We start from the raw sequence: 20836 nt of genomic DNA, 5'->3' as shown, positions 1-20836 counted from the left end.
AGAAATACAAATAGCTGAATGTTATCTATTTTATTATTAATATCATACAGTTATAACTTAAACAATTTTTCCATTCACATATTAAATTTATGCGATGTTTTCTGCAAAAGAGGAACAAAAAATATATGACCACTTTCTCTCTCTCAAAAAAAATTAATCATTATTAAGATATTAAAATCGCAATTTTCCGAGTTCTTTTCACTCTCTCTTCAGCCCCCAGTGAAAAGAATCATCAATAAATCATCGTCGTCGATAAATTAATAAACGAAAAATTCATAAAAAAATTCATATAAACAATTATTTTATAAACAAGTGATGAACAGAGTGATCCGTCGAAAAATAAATAAAAAATTTGGATACCTGAATTTTTCATCTTTTCATCAATCACTTGATTCAATTGAATTTTCCAGTAGGCAGAGAGAAATGAAGAAATTTCATTGAAAAAAAAATATAGAAATCATGATCGACGACAGGTGCTCAGTGTGAAGGCCCTGGAATTACAATATCCATGGAAAAAAGTCTTCAGGAAGATGCATGCGTACATTAATCATACAAAAATAAGATAAAAACGCGATGCAATCTAACCATAAAAATTTTTAAATACCTAGTCGTGACATTATTATATTACAGAAAGTAATTCTTTAGTTAATTATGCTGAGAGATTACTACTCATTTTAATTCGGAAATATTTCTTCAAATATTCACATCATCAGTGTTCGCAAAGTTCCAGCATAAGTTCCAACTAAAATCCTAAAAAAAATTTCAAATAATAATTGTAGTAGAGTGCCATTAAAAAATGAGTGCAATATTATTTTTATTTGATGTACGATTGAGAGATGGGGCTGTCCACAATTTTCCCAGATAAATGCACTTTCAGAAGGTAAAATAACATTGTCCATGATTAATTGTTTATACATCCAGTAATTATTTGCCTAATTATTTCCAAATCAAAATGAATATTTCTTCAGGTATGATTCAGTCGTTCTCGATACCCGGCGTTGGATTTAATCCTCTGTGCACATTTATTTATATTTCCACTTAATTCTCCATCTCTTCATTTATTTCACTTCGTTCAGATGAATAAATCCTCACAATTTTTACCCCTGCACTTCATCAGATCGATTAAGAGTTAATTCTAAAAACTCCACTCTAAATTATCACCTAATCTACGATTGATTGATTGATAATAACACATTTATAATACGTTGTATATTAAGTTTTGTTTACTCCATTTGCTTTTTTTCTTTCATTTATTAATTCATTTTACGGTTTTATGGTAAACCTTAGATCTCATATAATTTATTTTCACATTGGAGAAACGCCGGAATAACGAGACGAGTTATCAAATCGCGCTGGCCTGGTTTGATTAATTGTTTTCGTCACAAAAGTCGTCGCTAGTATTTCATTATTTTGTTTCATTTTAACTTTTTAAAAATACTAGGAATTTTTATATACTCATTATTTCCTTTCATTTCTTCGCGAGTGAAGGGGAAAAATTTATCATTTTTTAGTTGAAGCACATTAATCCGAGAAAATCAATGCCAAATGAATTTTCTCAATGCATGTGATGCCCTTTTTATAAATAAAAATTCATCGTCCCTCGAGTTGAGGGAAAAATAAAATTCTCATTCTTTTTCGCTGCCCTTCAGTGTTAAAAACCGTTCTTCATAACTTCACGATTATTTTTCATTCTCTTTGTATCCATCATCAGCATAATTATTGGATCATGTGAACTCTCAAAAAATTTCAGTTGTCGTTCTCTCGATTTGAATTTATTGAATTCTCACGTGAAATTAATTTTAGTTGTTCGACTCTATTTAATGATTCTTCATTTGAGACAGCGGTATCACGTCGTCCACTTACAGTGCCATGACCTCCCTCGATGCACTTAACAAAGAGTTCCTGCATACGTAACAAGGATGGCTGACTCGGTCAATTGCTCGCTTCCGCATGAGGATTTTATTCTTATTTTTTTTTTCGTTTTCGTTTGTCGGTTTAGTTTTTAGGTGAGAATTTAATTGTATATTTTAATAGCCTTTTCGAGGTAATTAACTCGGGAACGCTTTGGGGCTTTGTTGACGTGGTCTAGACCCAGCCAAGGCCTCTGCAGTGGTGCATCTGATTCGGGAAGAAATTAATAAATTAATGAATGAAGTTGTTTAGACTTTTAGGGGGACATTATTATGAGTTTCAAATACTACGGGTTATTGAAGAGAGGATCTCCATATTTTCCCTCTACATGTTTTTTATATGTAAATTTTTCAGATGAACGGTTTTTTTTCCTCCAATATTTTCAAAAAATGAGTAGAGGAATAATTACGACTCACTCTTTCGATATTCAACTCTTAAATAGCGCAATTTACTTTTTTTTAATAAAAAAAATTCAATAAACATGTGAAATTTCGATTATAGAAAAATGAAATCGTAATCTTTTTTCTATACATTTTTTGGAGAATTTTAGGGGAAAAAGGGTTGTTCAGAAAAATTTAGGACATTTGAAAGTTTTTTCGGGCTATAAATAATGGGTTTTTTATGCTAAAAATATGACTAATTGAGTCACCAAAATTTTAAGCATATCCAAGTATCTTTCACCGTCTGGTAGAGACCATACTATACATTCAATCATTTTCAATCGTCAAATTTATCAAAATTCGTGCAAACGAACAATAAACAATTTTTTTTGCCCAATAGCCCACGACTTTTAATACTCATAATAGTCTCCCCATAAAACTATTTTGAGGGGCAAGGGATACTTACTCTGGTTGGGAACGGCTCGGAAATCAGCGAGATTTATGAAGTAATCCGTCTCATCGGTGATAAACTGCGCTTTGCCCATTGACACGATCGCGAACTTAAACTTTAAAGTTTTTATGAACTCTCATAATGTATTGAGCGTTTACGAATTCAGTAGTGAAGTGGCGGTACAAAATGAGTCAACTTCACGATGCAATAGGGAAATTATAATTTTTTTAGATTAAAGCCCGCTTGTGTTATCTTTTGAACGTGATCTTGGTTGTTTTTTTATTTTGATAATCTGAAATGTTCTGGAATTGCCATTCAATTTTATACAGTCCTGGAGTCTAAAAAAATTATGATTGTACAATCAACAAAATGTTGGAAAAAATTGTACATTTTCAAAGAATCTTTTTGAATAATCTTGGGAAACTAGGGGGCTACGCCCCTGCTCGCTCCGCTCACCAACCCCCGTATGATCCACACATGACCTCTATAAGACCTGTAGATCTTTGATCTGACCCTTGTGACCCTTGTTTGGACCTTCATTCTACCCCTTGTGGCCCTTCATTTTCGAGTCTTAATTTCGCGTACCAAATTTTCATCACCAGACGTCGATTTGGATTTTTATAATATAGAGAGATGAACCCAATATGAAGAAAATTGTAAATTAATAATTTACTGTATCTAATGACTGTTCGGCCGTCATTTGTCAGAGTAGCTAATGGCTGGCAGATCGTTGCCATGGTTAATTATCCATTAAAAATTGCCTCTATCAGACTTATTTCCTACTCTTTATTAAGGTGTTTCGTTTGAAAAAGGTAAATAATGCCAGTCATCTGGAATTCATACAGAATGAAAGATTCAACTTCATACATCCTGTATAATAACATCGTTATGAAGCGCGTAAAAAATTGACGTTGAAAAAAGAATGGGTTTACCCTAGAAAAAAATTAGATTGAAATTTTCTACCGTTTTCTAAATGGGTATATAACTTTCCAAGTTATGGAGTGGAGTTTCCCACTTATGATGGGATTTACCAAAAAAGATTCTTGCAAAAGTTTAGTTAGTTCTCTCAAAACTTGACATATTTTCCAAAAACCAATCTCCACAGATTGATTTTTTTGTCCCAAAGTGAAATTTACAAACAAAAAATCTTGTAAAAATTCTCCATCTCTCGCAGATATCAAAATTTGTTTTCAAAGTCTGTGTTCAAGTAAAATTGACTCAACTACTTCACCACTTCACTACTGAATTCAATTGTAGATGCTTACCTTTTCGAATTCTTTCTCTGGTACCCCTAGTTTCTTTAATAACCTGTCCTTGACCTTGGTAAAGGGCTCACCCTGTGGTCGAAAATAAAAAAAACACCGTAAGAATAATAATTTTAAAAAAACATAATTAAAAAAATTGGTTGAGGATGTTTAGCCATTCTCCACATTTTCGTCTGGATTAATGAATTAAAATCCCCATGAAATTGAAGAAAATTAGCTTCTCCTATTTGTGATTCAGGATAAACATCCTCAAACCCGAAAAAAAAGACAATCTTACATGTTTGATCTTAAACATAAATGGAATTCCAAAAGTGGAGAAAATGTCCTTATGGAAATGAGCAACAGGTACAAGAATCTCGTCCTCGGCGAGGCTCAGCTCATCCTTTGGTACCTCCTCTATCCTGTAAGCCTTGGTGCCAAGTGTATTGAGGGTTTCGAGTGGAGTATCCTCTTTGGGACCTGGCACGAGTCTACTGCAATTAACCTCGAGTAGTCTCAACTTGCCGGAACCATTTTCGGAGAACTCGACCTGCTTCTTCGCCTCCTCGAGGAGTGTCGCAACAGTGCCATTTTTGTTTGGATACAGAATAATCTCCTTCTCCTCTTTCAATGATGGTCCAACCCAGATGCATTTGAATTGTTTCTTATTCTCTAGTTCGTTAACTCGAATACTCAATTGTTGGTAGAATATTTTCTTTGTCTTTGGCTTACAGTAGGCGACGAGATCCTTCAGGGTACCGTCGAATGTACACTTCAAGGGGTGGCCTGGTAAGTCTTTATAATTTTGACACCTGAAGAACTGTAATAAATAAGGATCAGTGCCAACTCGCTGTGCGACAGCCTTTGCCATCTGATCGTACGTCATCCTGAGAGATAGGTCCATTGTGAATCCAGGATCATTTGGTATGGTCTTGTCGCAGAACGTAACTTCTACCCTGTAGAACAGATCCTTGAAGTAATCACGACACGTTGGTAGCTCATACATCTCATGATCCCTCTCCTCCTTCTGGAAAACAATGATATCACCGTCCATAAGCTCCTCCAGCACCTTCTCCAGTGGCTCCGTCAGATTCTCAATTTTCTCCACCATGTTGGGCTTGATCTCCTCGTAGAGAGCTAACTCAGTATCAGGGGCGAAGCCTGCCCTCTCATTGAGAATGGGAATGAGCTCCTGGACCTTGGCTGTCACTGGCATGTAGTGGTGCCCAGCGTAATGTATCTTCTTATTCTTTGGATCGTAAAGTTTGAAGAATAATAATACATCGGTGTCCTTGTCGAAGGGTGGGAGGGCAGTCAGGCCGGAATCTGGGGGAACTAGCTCGACGAACACGTGCCAGGGGTTGACGTTCTCGGCGCACACTGTCATTGTCTTCTGGAGGTCAGCCTCGGGCTCGATTAGGGTTGGTCTACAGGTCTGGTTCGTCCTGGCACTGAATGGCCAGACTCTGATCTGCTCCATTGGGTATTTCTGAGGGAGACAGTTAAATTAGGCCTCGAAGTGTACAGTCAGTCAGAAATTTATTCATTAGTGAAGCTATTAAAGTAGTATATCTAAACTCAACGTAAGTCGTTGAGGGTGACAAGGGAAAATATATTTAAAATTCCGGAAAACAAATTATTCATCATTGATAATTTCTGACAAAAATTTTGTTATCTCGCTGAACCGTTGCAAAGGTTCTGACAAAAATTTTGCTCCCTTACATTCCGAGTTATTCATTAAAAACTGCCCAATAGTCAAAATCGACTTAACCCGGTTTACCGTTTCGCTACTGATTTCAGACTATCAAAATAAAAAAAAACCAAGATCACGTTCGAAAGATAATCCACCCGGGCCTTCAGCCGTTTCACCGCTTCGCTACTGAATTTATTTCAGATTTTAATGTTAAAAATGTAAATTATGTTTACGTGACTTCAAAAAATTAATGAATTCAAAATATTGGAATTCATTTTGGAGCTCAAAATTGATTTAAAAAATTCCAGCAACATGTGTTAATAATGGACTTGATAAAACTTACCAAACTCTCGCTGAGTAATTCGAGAAATTCATGGAGTGTCGCCTGTTTGCGAACCCGAAACATTCGATAATGCGCGTGTTCAGGATCATAGAGATCATTCCCCTGGTGTCCATCAAAGCTATCCTCAAGAAGTACGTTCACAGTCATATACAAGTATGCCTCGTTTCTTTCCTTTCTTCTTATTTGTTCCAGCCTCTTCTCCTCTTGTAGCCTCTCCACCAGCTAGACCAACAAAATTAAAATTATCCAAGTGTATACAGAATTTTTTTCTCTTCGAGCTTTCTCGCAATATTGCTTTTGCCAATTATCAATTTTTTTTTTCCATTCATTTTAATTTTTCTCTCTTTACGATCGAAAAATTCATTTGGATTTTTTCTTTATCAATTATCACTGCATTTCAAATAATTTTAATTTTGTTCATCTGCCGTAATAGTCAGCACTTTTTTTTATCGAAAATTATTAAATGTGATTACAAAATGAAAATTATTCAGCAGGCGTAGTTCATTGGGAATGGGGTGCATGAAATATCGATAAGTTGGATAAGATGCGTTACGATACAGCTCTGGAGTTAGTGGAAATAAGGAGACGAGTGCAGTAATTAATTTTCATTCAACTTCTGAACGACTAAAAGAGGAATTTGGTGCTAAAACTATTCATCTCCTTATTCCAACGAATACCAGAAGTGATTTTTATCTAAATAATGAGGAAGGGGTCATGTGATTAGTACAACGATGGAAATGGAAAATATAATAATCTGATGACATAAGTGTAATTTGATCCAAAACTGATGAATAAAATTCTAGAAAGTCACGTGAGGCTTATTCAGACATCATTCCAGGATTCTCCGATGTATTATGAAACCTCGAGGTATCTGAATGCGTTGACATAGCATCCATATCAATGTCAAGGTGTGAAAAACGCGTTCAACTAAATTCTACCATCGAAAAATCAACGATGAAATATTAAAAATGGGGAAAAAGTCGAAAAAAAACTAATCGACAGTGCAAAATTGCTAATTACACAGGCCGGTTACTCCTCATGATTAGTAAAATGATGGATCCTCTCAGGAATAAAAATAATGAATTAATCATCATTAAATAAATAGAATGAATGCATGAACCAGTCGATTCTTGAAATGACGCTAATGTTTTTCATTAAATATCCAACAATTTATTATTCATCACTCCCCATCCGCTCGTCTCTCTCAACTTTTTTTCCTCCCATTATTTTATATAAAATAGTTGGTAATAGCATTCAAAAAGAACCTCGATTACAGCAATTATAAATTATTTATTCTTTCGACGATACTGTGTCACTCTGTTATCTTTCAATCCGTCGTCTTAAATTTTTTGTTATCCTTCTATTCATTAATATGTAACAACAAATAAATAGATAAGCATCTGTTAATACTCGTAATTCACTATCAACACTGATGAAACATCATTTTGGATTAAAAAAAAAAGTGTTTCACGTACTTTTCTCACGTTTTTCATTATTTTGTAGAAAAAATGTTTAATTAAACCATAGGTTATCGTCACCGGCCACGTGAAATTTTTTAAATCACGATTAATGAACGAGGGAGAGACTTTAAATCTTCACTTTTAGTCGGAAAAAAAATCTAAAAAAGTATTTCTTCGTCATAAATTATTTTGCATTTTAAAAAATCATTCAACAACTAAATCCCATTTGTTGAAACAATAGGGATGAGAATCGTAATTAGATTGAGAAAGTTTCTCCCCTCGATTTATCAAATAAATCAAAGAAAATGTGAAAAAAATCCCCCGAAAATACGAATCAAATAGTTGTTAAAGAATTTTGATTTTCAACAGTCCGAGAAATAAAAATTAGCGATAAAAATCGTTGAGAAAATTAAAAATCGTGGATGTAGAGATTTGGATTACGTGGTGTTTGAGTGGACGGCCTCAAGGACGCGTTTTCATTATCACGATTGTCTTTGTTAGTATCAATAACGTCTTTATCACGCTCGCGATTGTACATCTCCTCGGATAGTTCTCTTTGTAGGACGTTTCTGACCTCTTGAGGTATATCCTCTTCTTTCACCTCTTGGAGTACATTTTGTAGCTCAGAGTCGCGTATGTAGACCAACATGTATGCATTTGTGCAGTGTTTAACTGCCATTGACATGTCCTCGTCCTGTCCACCGTAGTTATGTTCTATTGCCTCCTGTTTTGTACATCTTGATACCACGTCGTCGTCAAATTTGCACCACTGAGCACACACAAATCATGAGAAATTTATTAATGTGGAGTTGAAGTGATTGTTTAAATGTGAGATTTCACAAATTCTTGGGTTTTCTGGTGCTCTCGCAGTCAATTATTTATTACAATTGTATCAGTTTGTGTTAAGGGTTCATGAGGATACATGAACGAAGTATCAAAATTTTTCATAGGATATTTCGCGTTTTTTGTAGTGACAATTGAATTGTTTATTCACTTTTTTATATTAAATTCTGTTGGTTGACGTGAGAAAGGAAAATCGTGCGAAGGATTCAGGGGATATCCATCACATCTTTCAAGAAATTATTAGGAAAATTATTCATTATAATTCTAGGTTTTGGTTGATGATCCAACAAATTCAACAGCATTAAAGATGTAATGAAAAAAAAAAGACTTCTCTACTAATTTTTTCAATATTAAATGCTCGATATTAAATTTAAATTACAACAGAAATTACTCATATACCATCCTCTATTAGAAAAACAAAACAAACGTTTTTTGCGAACAATCAATGGCACAGTCATTACCCCCCCCATTATAGATGCAAATTATTTTTTACCTTCCCATCCCCAGCAGGATTGATGAAGACAACATAGTGCCCTCCATGGTTATCCCCACTGTGCACAAGCACTGCGTGCAGGGTGTAATTAGTTGGCTCTTCTACCTGGAGATAGGGACCCAAGCTTATCTTCTCGTAAAATTCAAATCTGTAAACAAAATGAAAAAATTTAATCCTTATAATTCAACAAAAAAAAAATTCACTCAATTAAGCCTAGGATGAAACTTAAAGCAAAAACTCGATGGCTACTAAAGGAAACAATGGAACTCAGAAAACATTTCCAAAACCACGTACCTCAAGATTTCGTTCTAAACTCAAGTATCTCACGAGTATTGGCTGAAACTTTGTATCTCAGAGGAGACGAGAGAAGTATCTCAATGAAAATTCAAAAACACGTAACCCAGGAGCTCTGATTAATCTCCGTTTAGTTTCGTTAATAACCTATGAATAAAATTCAGAGCTGCCAATCCTTTGCTCCCAAATTGTTGCAGTTTTTCTTGTTGCTTTAGGAAATCGTTCATGGTTTCTATGAATCAAGCCTATCAATCTTTTAGGGATCAGGATTAGCTGATCCCTAGTTACCCACTCGTACAGAACGCTAATTCCGAAAAACTAATATCAATAATTGGAAAATTTCTCGTAGATATTAATGAATACAGTGGCAAAGAACCAATCAAATCAAATGAACCAGTAGTTTCAAAATGATTCACCAACCCCTGCATTACCCACTACATAAGAAATTAATGTTAAAAGAAATGAGATGACAACAATTTACCAATTACTAAATTGATTGAATAAGAGGTTTGGTTCTCTGACAACTGACAACCGGTATGAAATATTCCTCAAACAAAGTATATGAAAATATCTGCAGTAACTCTATCCGAGTAATTACAATTAGACGGTATTTAATCGGAGTCACTGAGCTAAATTTTTTTGAATTTTCTCAGAAAAGCTTGGTTTCTGTCATCTCCTCTGAGGCACAAAGTTTCAGTCAATATTCTTAAGACACTTGAGTTTGGAAATGTTCTCTGAGTTACGGAGTTCCCTTTAGGAGCCATCGAACTGTGGTCGTCATGGAAGAACTCTATCAAAACACTCACCTGTCATTGAATTTCACGGAACAGTCTGTAACCGGATCGTACTGAAATCTCATGAGATGAAGATGCAGAACAGGCGGGAAAGATTGAAAGATCACTCCCTTCTCAGCCTCCTGAAGTCCATGCTCCCCAGCATCGTACTTATTATCCCCATCAAGTATCTCAGTACTGATATAATCCTTGAATGACTCGTAAATATTCTTCTTCCCCTTGATATTCAACTGTATATCGTAAAATGTCTCGACCCTTGTCGACGTGTATTCCATATTTTTGCACTTTATGAACGATGACATTTTTCCCTCGAACAATTTTGGCACTGTACCCTCAACACAAGTGCCCTTCATTTTGCTCTCAAGTTTGTCAAGTAGTACGCGCAAAAATTCCTGAACATCGTGCTGCATAAATGAGTCAAGGGTTTCCCATCCAAAGCTCTTGGTCAATTTTTTTGTACCAACTGGTTTATCACAAAATTGTAACTCGTGAAATACCCTCTGCAGTGCTAGTGCGACACTCTTGCTTGAGTCGTCACTCTCAGTTGGCATTTTGTAAACTGCTTTGCGCAGTTGATTTGTGAAGTAGAGGGTCTGGAGGAGGGAATTCATGTAGCATGTTGCACCTTGATTCTTCAGGCCTACGAAGCCTGTGTGCTTTTTGCTGTCCCAGCTTACACCGTGTGGAGCATCCGCTGCAACGTGAACCTGGAGAAAAAACCATCATTGTGAAGTGCTAAATCGTATAATGAGAATAAATTAAGGGGGGATTAATATAAGTCTTTAAAGTCGCGAGCAATTGAAGTGAGATTTCTCATGCGTTGAAGATCGATTATATATGAGGTATTCCATGTCAAACGAGTCAACGGCTGACCCTCACCCTCTTGGAAATTGATCTCGATTTTTTCTACGATTAGGGGACTAGAAAAACTATTTCTCAATTTTTTTCAGATTTTTTTCACAGCCCATTTTGGAGATAGGATTTTTTGTTTTTTAATTTTTTTTTCAAAATTTCAGGGCTATTCATCCGACTTTTATTTATGACACGCCAAAATTTTTGATTTTCTAGCCCATTGTTTATGACATTATCTCTTCAAATCAGTCGTTATCAAGTAATTTCCTAGTTCACCCTACAATACCTAGATTTCTGCTTTTTCGAATTATATGTTAATTTCTGATGATTGTTCGCTTATGTAAAAACCAAGTACTTCCATGGGAAGATGTCAAAGAAACGCCTTTCGTTATTTCATCCACAAATCAGTCTTTATCAGAAAATTTTCCGTTTCAGCCCATCAACAACCCAATTTTATTTTTTAGGCTTATATTTTATTTCTTATTAATTGACAATTCATCGTAAAAACAAGTCCTTTGAGAGAAAAATGTTCAAAATTCAACACACTCTTATTGTAGTTGAATAATTTCTCAACAAAAAATACATCCTGGCACTTCCTCTTAGAATAATCGATCAAGATATTTCTATACCATAGCACTGCAGTTTATTCTCTTGGGGATGTTCAAAGTGGTTTTTAGACTCAGGTATTGTCATGCAGGCAATCAATATTGACCATCTCGTTAATGATAATTGTGACCATCGCGTGGTTTCGTCGATGGGTCTTTTCAAATATGTGCGCATCATCCTAATGTACTAGATCCGGAAATTAGCGCCCTAATCCACCGGATTATCTTAATGCATGTTAAGAAGGGAAGAGTATTGATTTTGAAGCCATATAGAACGATACCAATTCATATCTAGCGAGCAATACTGTCCACAGTGTGTAACATCAGACATTTATAGAGCTTTTGTCCAGAATTCGATACATGGATTCCATAGATTGAGACTAGTCAATCATTCCTGAAGTTCAATTTTTCAGGAATATCAAAAAGACTCTCTGTCTCCAACAATTGCATATTTTTTCTTTAAGGTTTTTGCATTAAAATATTTTAGAATTGAGGCGAGAAAACTATTAGAGGAATTAATTCAATTTTACTTGGTTTGAGAAATCGCTTTCTCGTCGTCAAGAAGTTGTCCTCATCTATAGGTCAAGTACGAAATTTCTTGACGAATGTGTTTTTCCTTGGTGCAAGATGTTTTGCTCGTGAAAATTTTCAAGCCACGAGTTTCTTGATATAAGTAAAGACGTACTTCTCAAAACTTTGTTTTTCTCAATGTACTGCATCAATTTTCCACTGCAATAATTTATAATTAATTTACCTCAAGTGTTATCGAATCATCTTTGATGTATCCCTTGTCCGGGTCCAAGACATCCTGCCACAGCATGAAATGACTGAATCCCCAGTCATTTTCCTTGTTATAGAAGAGATGTTGTATTTCTGAAAAAAAAAACATGTTTACAGTTGATATTCTCCCAGTTGCTGATGATAACGATGATGTTTGTGGAGTATTATCCAAGACTTGAATTCAAATAAATCTGTACTCACTTCTGCTGAACGGCTCTTGGCCCTCCTTGCATGACAAAAGACGTAATTCAGCGACAGCATAACAGCTCCATGTTGATGATTCACTCTCACCATTACACTGGAGGAAAAATCCAAGGGATCTCTGGGGCTGCCTCTCTTGGGTTTGACTCGACCGTGGCATTACCATTATTTTCCATGGTAAATTACGTACATAGCACGGGGGTGACAGCTGTGAGTCCTTCATCTTTGATACATTCTCGACGGTATAGCGAAATGTCGCCTCGGATCTCGCCTCATCTGCAATTTAAATTCAATTAAATTTTCCCACCAAATCCAGCCTTTTTTGATTGAAACTGTTTAATTAAGGATGAAAACTGAACATTTTTAGATTTGAGAAAAATTCAGTAGCGAAACGGTAAAACCGTTTGAGTCAATCTTGATTATTGGCCAGTTTTCACGGAATATCTCGGAATCTAAGGGAGATACCTAAATTATTGTCATGACCTTTTTTGTAGCCCTCTATTCGGTCTATAAAAAAGGTTATTATGAAAATTTCGGTAACTCTCTTAGATTTGGAGTTATTCCTGGAAAACTTTTTTAGGAAAGACCGGGACCGAATGAAATGCGAGGCAAAATGAAATAATGTGGAGAACGCATCATTCACACGATTTGGGGGACTTTTTTTGCTCTATTTCACTTCGAAAGTGACAGATTGAGATAGTTTACACTGTTTTTATTCTCATTTGGAGGGAATTCTCTCCCCAGGTTTTCTATCTGCGAACCAAGCGAACCAAGTACTGATTATTCTTTCGATACTGAATATGTTCTCTTCATGTATTTTTTATACGAAAAACCTTGCCAGCATGTGTTCTACTATTATCCAGAATATAACAAACAATTCACAGCGGATATTTACATGAGCACAGCGCATTCGTACATCAATTTGTTTATAATATTTTCTGTTTGATGAACAATAAACGAAATGAGTTGAACATGTTATTAATTGTTTTTTGGACAAGGACATGCGGGGAAAGATTCGATGAGGTCATGAATGGAAAAATTCACAACTGTTTCATTTTATTTTGCCCCGGTCTCCACTACAGTTTTTTCCGAGTGTTAGTTTTCTTTTGCGTTTTTGGTAACCGTATACTTAGTTGAAAATAGAGTATTTTTTTTTATTTTTGCAAATTTTTGTTGATTCTCTTCTCCGTGTGGATAAACATTCCTAATCATATGAATTTCCGTTAGTTCACATTAAACTGACTTTCACGATTCTCAGTCAAGTAAAATCTATGGCATTTTGTAATTGAAAAAATTCCAAAAAGTTTTCTACTTCATTTCACCAAAAGAATGCTCAATTATTCAGAACAGTAACGCAGAATGTATTAAAAAATCAAAATTCTGGGTATTCCATGCTGTTAACGCGTCACTCTGGAATCCATCTATTATTAGAATATTCGCTGAAGCTTTCGCAAACACCAGAAAAATGTGCGAGTTGTTCATAATCTCAATTTCCTCTTTAAAAAAATTACCCTCGTTCATCTCGTGATCCAGACTGACGCAGCCGGGCATGTCTTCGTTCATGCCTGCAAGCTCGAACTCCAATTCACCATTTATAGGTGGTAGTTCACCCCTGCCATCGCCTCGACCGTCATTCGGCGCCTCTGAAATATCAATTTCAAATCTCATTAGCCGAATTGTCCAATCATGTCCACAGGCCTCACAAAAAAAAAACAAAATATCAAACATATTCATAAAAATAAAATCATCGGAGCATTTTTCGATAGGTTATGTGCCCGATGGATGTGCTGATAAAAAAATTAAAAAGTCGATAATTTCATTACCATTTGGATGAAACAACATCGAGCTCATCATCGCACAGAGGGAGTACAATTTTCTGTAATTACTGACTCCTTTCATTGTCCCCAGAAACCAATATTAATCGTTTTTATGTTCTCAACTGAATTGAGTCAACTTTGCACCTTCATATCCCCCCAAATCAGCAGCTAATCTTGATAAAACGTTGACAGTACAATAAAAGAAGAAGGAAAGTGGAGCAGTGACGATTACCCACCGAGAAACTTGGGAAAGACCTTCGAAAAATTGTTGAAACTTTATTGAAAATAACTTTGTGTCTCCTTCCGAGGTCCTCTGATACGGATTAAATTAATTGAATCCACAGAACAGTCGGTTAAACAAGTTTACTGTTTCATTGGAATTACCAGAAAGAGACCTGAAACTTCCAATCCAATTTTGACGGTTTCAAGTATTTTTTTTTAGGCGAGTAAGATCGAATTGACGGTCTTAGCTTTTCGCATTCAAATGGAAGTATTGTATTTCGTCAAATTCGAAATTTCCAATTTTTAGTATCAGGAAAACTAATTTTAGTTCTAATTCATTCACTGAGGGAATTGATAAAAAAAAATTAGCACCAATTATTTATAATGAATGCCATATGTTTGTTAGGTCGATAATCGAGAATTAACAGGGGAGATTTACATGAGACAATGTTCATAACAAATCTTCTGTTCAACCCCTCCCCGTTAAACCCTTCCTTGCTTGACCTTTCCCCGTTTTAGCCCTCATTTGAATTTTCAGTTACATAAAGTACTGATTCATTTGTTCAAACACACGGAAAATGCGATCCAGACGGAGTAGTGGTCTGACAGATCGTGGGGTGCGGTAAACGTGCGTTTTCGGAGCGGTTCGGTGTAAAGGTTAAATTGAATTCAATGGTTTATTGCCAGCTAACACTACCCCAACGTTAAATTTTTTACCTTTCTCTGAATATTGGTTTCAAAATAAATTTTTTCAACAACAGATGAGGCGATCAATCTCATGAGCAAACTCGATCAAGACGGCGTTGGGAAGAATACTTTAGATCACAATTTAATTCATTTAAACAATTATGGTTTCACTTATCGTCGAAAAACGATCGATCACACCAGCGGTCACCTGGTGGTTGTACCGCTTACCTAAGGAAATAGTATTTTTCCGGCCTGTTGCGATGGGGTTTTTTACTCGTGTGGCGTTGGCCTCCGAGCCGTAGGCGAGGACTGGCCAACCACAAAAAAACCCCATCGCAACAGCCCAGGAACAATATTTTTCTGTAGTGATTTTCAAGTTTTCGAGTTTGGGAAGTATGTAATACCAATTTCCAGGCGAGAAATCGTGAGAAGCAGTACAGAAAAGACCCGTGAGTTTTCTCATTTTCTGTACTGTACTGAGAATGTTTTTTTGGGCTCAAACGAAAGAGCGGGTCGAGAAATGACGTGCTAGAGCCTCTAAACATGACAAATGTCTCTAAAGATGATATCTGTTTTCAATTGAAAAGCAGAGTTGTGACATCATTGTCTAGGAGGACAATGGGGTCTAGGAGTATGTATAGAACATTGGGGTCTAGGAGTCTCCCCTGGTTCAAAACCATCTTTAGAGGCCCTAGCACGCCATTTCTCGACCCGCTCTTTCATTTGAGCCCAAAAAAACATTCATATCTTGTCTGACATCGCTGCTACAAACTCGGGTCTACAACTCGGGCCTTCAATTGAAAGCCCGAGTTGAAGACCCGAGTTTGTAGCAAAGATGTCAGACAAGATATGAATGTTTTTTTGAGCTCAAACGAAAGAGCGGGTCGAGAAATGGCGTGCTAGGACCTCTAAAGATGGTTTTGAACCAGGGGAGACTCCTAGACCCCAATGTTCTATACATACTCCTAGACCCCATTGTCCTCCTAGACAATGATGTCACAACTCTGCTTTTCAATTGAAAACAGATATCATCTTTAGAGACATTTGTCATGTTTAGAGGCTCTAGCACGTCATTTCTCGACCCGCTCTTTCATTTGAGCCCAAAAAAACATTCATATCTTGTCTGACATCTCTGCTACAAACTCTGGTCATCAACTCTGGTTTTCAGTTGAAATTGGAATTGTTAATTTACACAATAATAGGAGTACATTGACGATTTTTTCTTAACTCGCAAAAACTTCAAACAATTTGCTACCGACTGGTGATAAATTTTTTTGGAAATAATGAAATAGGGAGGATAACGCCTTTTCTTTCAGGGGTGATTTTTCAAAAATTTATTTTAAAAAAAGTACTAACTAGCAAATGTTTTTTATTAGCTCGCAATTTTCTTCAAAACTACTTCAATGAGGAAAAAAATAAAAATTTGGAATATCTATACATGAGGGGCTAATTGATCGGATNCAAAACTACTTCAATGAGGAAAAAAATAAAAATTTGGAATATCTATACATGAGGGGCTAATTGATAGGATCTGGTCACCGGCTACTCTAAACAATCAAGCTGTTACTCGACCGCCCTCTGGCTGCAGAGTCTAGCAGCCCTATAGAAACCCTGGGCGGCATTACTCACAAACTCTGGGCGGAATTACCCATAAACGCGGAGACTGATAAAATAGCCAATAATAACTGATGAAGATATTTTTCTGCTATCGAATGGATCCCAATGGANTAAACGCGGAGAGTGATAAAATAGCCAATAATAACTGATGAAGATATTTTTCTGCTATCGAATGGATCCCAATGGATGTGAAAATGTATAACGAACATATATTTCGCACTCCATTCAATTATAAAACAACTGAAAATTTTAAAAATCTCAAATTCTGGAGTCGAAATATTTTAATAATTCAGCAAGAAATGATTTGGATTTTTTGAACGATGTTTCCACAGAAAAAAATTGAAAATTTCTGTTGAAATTACTTGTTGTTATCAAATATTTGCATAATAAAAAAATTTAAAAAAATTCTCAGCCAATCCTGAGAATTGGGGGGGGGGGNGGGGGGGGGTATTACCCATTGGGCGGTACAGAAAATTTCGAATTGGACGAATACAATATTTCCATTTGAAAGCAAAAAATTCGATTAATTTCGATCCACTCTCTCTCTCTCTTTCCTTTACTTTGTTGTGCTAAAATATCGAAAAACCTGGCATGAAGACCCATAGATTCAATTTCGACAAAGGGAGGAAGGACAAAGCATTAGACCACTATGTTCAGCATTCAAAATGCCTGGAGGGGTGATGGAGAATCTGGAGTGGACATCTTCACAATTCCCCCATTACGGATACAGGGGCGAGTGAGGGAAAATGGACAGGCATTTTTTTTAAATTCAATGACTTATAAAACTCTTAATCAAATGATGAACGAATATCGCCCTTCACAAATAATTCATTGAATTTCTTATTATTAAAAAAAGTTAAGTGTTCATTTTACTCCAGTCTCTCTCCCTCATGTGGTTGTGCTGAAATATTGGAAGACCTGACACGAAGACTCCGATAATTTAATTCAACCAAAAAAGGGAAATTCCAGGAAACACCAAAATGTTCATTATCAGAATACTCTGATGACAAAAATTCTCGTGAATTTTTACTCCAGTTTCGCTCCCTTATTTTGTTGTACTGAAATATGAGAAGATCTGACATGAAGACTCCATTAATTCAATTTAGCAAAGAAAGAGAGAGCCCAGCAAACACCAATATGTTCATCATTAAGAATCTCCCTGGGATCTGTATCTCAACTTTCCACCTAATAGGAAACGAACCTATTAATTCAATTCAGCCAAGTAAGGGAAACCTCAGCAAACACCAATATGTCCGCCATTATAGAATGCTTTGAAGGAAAAAAATTCCCATTTTCAGAAGCAATTAATTGCATTTTTTCATTACCAACAAAAAGTCAATTTTACTCTAGTTTCTTTCCCTCATTTCGTTATGCTGAAATATCCAAGCAATTGACATGAAGACTCCATTAATTAAATTTCGCCAACAAAGAGAGCCCCCAGCGACCACCAATATGTTTGTCATTAGAAATCTCTCCCAAATCTGCATTCCCAACTTCCTACTTGGCATAAAGACTCAACTAAAAATCGAGACTTCACAAAACACCAGTATGTTCATCATTAGAGTACTCCCCTGAAAAAAATTTCGTCTTCACAAACAACTCAATGAATTTTTCATTCAAAAAAAAAGTCAATTTTTACTTCAATGTCTCTCCAATTTTGTTATGCTGAAACATCAGAACATTTGGCATGAAGACTCCATTAATTAAATCTTGCCAACAAAGAGAGCCCCCAGCGACCACCAATATGTTTGTCATTACAAATCTCTCAAATCCCCATTCCTGACTTCCCACCTGGCTCCATTACCACTCACAGCAGCTCCATTAAAAATCGAGACATTAGCAAACACCAATGTGTTCATCATTAGACAACTCCCATAAAAAAATTCTCAACTTCACAAGTACCTCACTGAATGCTTGAAAAAAAATTAAATTCTGCCTCAGTGCCTCTGCTCCATTTCGTTGTGCTGAGCCACCAAAACACCTGACAAGACTCCATTAATCCGATTTCGCCAACAAAGGGCGACAGCAGCAACCAATATGTTCGTCATTAGAAATCTCCCCCAAACATCAACTCCAAACTTCCCACTGACGAATCCGCAAGAATCTGCGTTTCGACGTCCTAAAGCATCGCTCATCCAAATAGTCATGCCCAAGGTCTTTGTCCCACCCGCCAAAATAACCTCAAATATCCCCGCAAGCATTCGCGACTCCCCCCCCCCTTCCGCGCCCCCACGACATAAAACACCAATTACTCACCCTCTTGGGTGTCCATCTCCTCAAATTCGTTGACCTGCACAGGTGTTAAATTGAGCTGCTTCAGGTTATCCTGTTCATTAACGTGGTTCATTGCGACACCAATGTTGATGGTCGTCTTGTCTGTGCTTTGTACCTCGCGGACGACACGCGCCGTCGAGGTTACTTCCGTATTAATCTGATGATTTTTCGGTGTATCAGTCGCCGTTAACAACGGCGATATGCCCCTCTCACAATCTCCACCGATAATCCCCGAGCAATCGTTGCAATCCGCCGATTTTTTATCAATTTTATCAAAATTTTTCCGATCAAAATTTGTCAAACGTTCCTCAGGTATGTTACCCTCGTTCAATGTATCACTTGTACTTATGCGGCGTACCGTCGGCGACGTTGCTTTACCGCACGACGACGTCTGATACTTGCTTGCGATTCGCCCAATTTCTGCGGCCGTTTTATGCCCGTTCTCGAGGCCACTCGGGAACGGAGAAATCTTTTCTTCTTTTTTTTTTATTTTCTTTTCCCTTCAATATTTTTTGTTTCTCCACGAGTTGTTTTTCCCAACGAATTATTCACTAGTCTATTCCTCCCGTTGTCGCCTCCCTGCTCGGTTATTTTGTTTTTATTGGGAGATATTGTACACAGCAGGAACACTTCCCCGCCCCCCCTACCGTTTTCAGGCACAAATTGTCGTCTTTCCGACGATTCCACCGGATAATTATTTACTTGCCACGACGATGTTGAGGGAAAAAATTGTCTCTCCCTTTATTTCCACTCCGACGGCACTTTTTATGCTCCAACTGGGGGTTTCGGTGTTGCGGGCTTGTGTGTGTATGCCAACAAGAAATGTCGTGCTTGGCGCTTCCGCGGAACACCGAGAGGGGGAGACCGAACGGTTAGAGAGAGACCGGATTGCAACCCCCGGGTTGTTTTTATGGTGTGGGTGAAGGAAAATTATGATTTATTCGGGGGGAACACCGGCGCTACTGAGTGATGCGACACACGATGATTTCCGGACACTTTTTTTCAAGATTTTCTCGTTCAACTGGGCTGGCGGAAGTGGCGAGGGGTCGGCGGCTTGATTTCTCCCGATGTTTTTATGATTCTGGGTCTCGTTTTCGAGGCGAGTCTTTGTCTTTCATCGATTTACTCCCGAGGGGTTTTGTTTATTTTTATTTCTGGGTTTATGGGGACTATTAGCAGAGGTTTCGCGGTGGAAAATGCCACGCCTGGGTTTAGTTGAGCTCGATATTATTACGGTGTTTTTTTTTTCGGTGGACAGGTGACCCCGAGTGTCTCAGTGCAGTCTCTCGGGATTAGATTCACTAACACAGTTATTCGTGGTACTAGTTGGCCTGTTTCGGCTGTTTTCTTTGAAAAATTTATCGACGTTGTTGGGCGCCTTTATATTTTACCTCTGAAACAGACGGAAAATAAACAAAATGGCGACGATTTTAATCGCCCTCCGTCTACACGATTTTGCCCCCGGACAAGCACTCTTTAATACGGGTTTTCCGTCTCTGTTGAACCCACTTGGTCTCTTTTTGCACGGTTGCAATTTATTTTGAGGAGACGGAACGAGGTGGACAGTAGATGGGCAGTGTCGTGGGTCAGGAATTTCTGGGAATATCGGGGGTCTAGGTGGGAACTGTATGGTCTATGATTCGCGGGCTCGCGTTATCAACTGGGGTAGGCAGGGATCTTCGTTATGCGCTGAGGGATTTTTTTGTCAATTTTGTTGTTCGTCTCCATGTTTGTGAAATTTTCAATTGGGACCTCATTGCGATCTCAGTTGGTCAATGTCATTATTTATTAATCTCTGTTGAATTCGTCGCGTCATCATTTTTTGCCTTCACATTAACCTGTTTCATTCAGCATTCTTTAATGACAAAATGATTC

General features: G+C 37.0%; 1 protein-coding gene across 2 annotated transcripts; it reads right to left on the bottom strand.

The window, feature by feature from the left end:
* Window positions 1-10: 10 nt before the first annotated feature.
* LOC107045155 (ubiquitin carboxyl-terminal hydrolase 7) lies at window positions 11-19461 on the bottom strand. Of its 2 annotated transcripts, none has more exons than XM_015267312.2 (12): window positions 18944-19461; window positions 13856-13987; window positions 12345-12620; window positions 12118-12236; window positions 9919-10613; window positions 8819-8966; window positions 8057-8251; window positions 6023-6244; window positions 4285-5475; window positions 4008-4079; window positions 2758-2857; window positions 11-2118 (listed from the first exon to the last, which is right to left on the bottom strand). In XM_015267312.2, the coding sequence occupies exons 1-12, from the start codon at window positions 19032-19034 to the stop codon at window positions 2015-2017; spliced, it is 3345 nt and encodes a 1114-aa protein (XP_015122798.1). In that variant the 5' UTR covers window positions 19035-19461; the 3' UTR covers window positions 11-2014. The 2 variants fall into 2 exon arrangements, with proteins under 2 accessions (XP_015122798.1, XP_015122797.1); XM_015267311.2 differs by having other exon boundaries at window positions 2758-2851; window positions 18944-19119.
* Window positions 19462-20836: the final 1375 nt, after the last annotated feature.

This window comes from Diachasma alloeum, unplaced genomic scaffold (genome assembly GCF_001412515.2).
Source record: "Diachasma alloeum isolate Michigan unplaced genomic scaffold, Dall2.0 Dall_scaffold_00879, whole genome shotgun sequence".
Classification (NCBI taxonomy): Eukaryota; Metazoa; Arthropoda; class Insecta; order Hymenoptera; family Braconidae; genus Diachasma; species Diachasma alloeum.
This window is presented reverse-complemented; position numbering and strand designations above follow the sequence as displayed.

What these genes read in the sequence shown, in the direction of transcription:
- LOC107045155 (XM_015267312.2), bottom strand. Translation starts at nt 19,034, where the DNA reads ATGAACCACGTTAATGAACAGGATAACCTGAAGCAGCTCAATTTAACA. An exon ending in GGAGATGGACACCCAAGAGG is followed by an intron (nt 13,988 to 18,943) that starts GTGAGTAATTGG and finishes TTGATATTTCAG; the next exon opens with AGGCGCCGAATGACGGTCGA. An exon ending in CCGAGCCGTTCCCAACCAGA is followed by an intron (nt 2,119 to 2,757) that starts GTAAGTATCCCT and finishes TTCCCGAATCAG; the next exon opens with ATGCACCACTGCAGAGGCCT.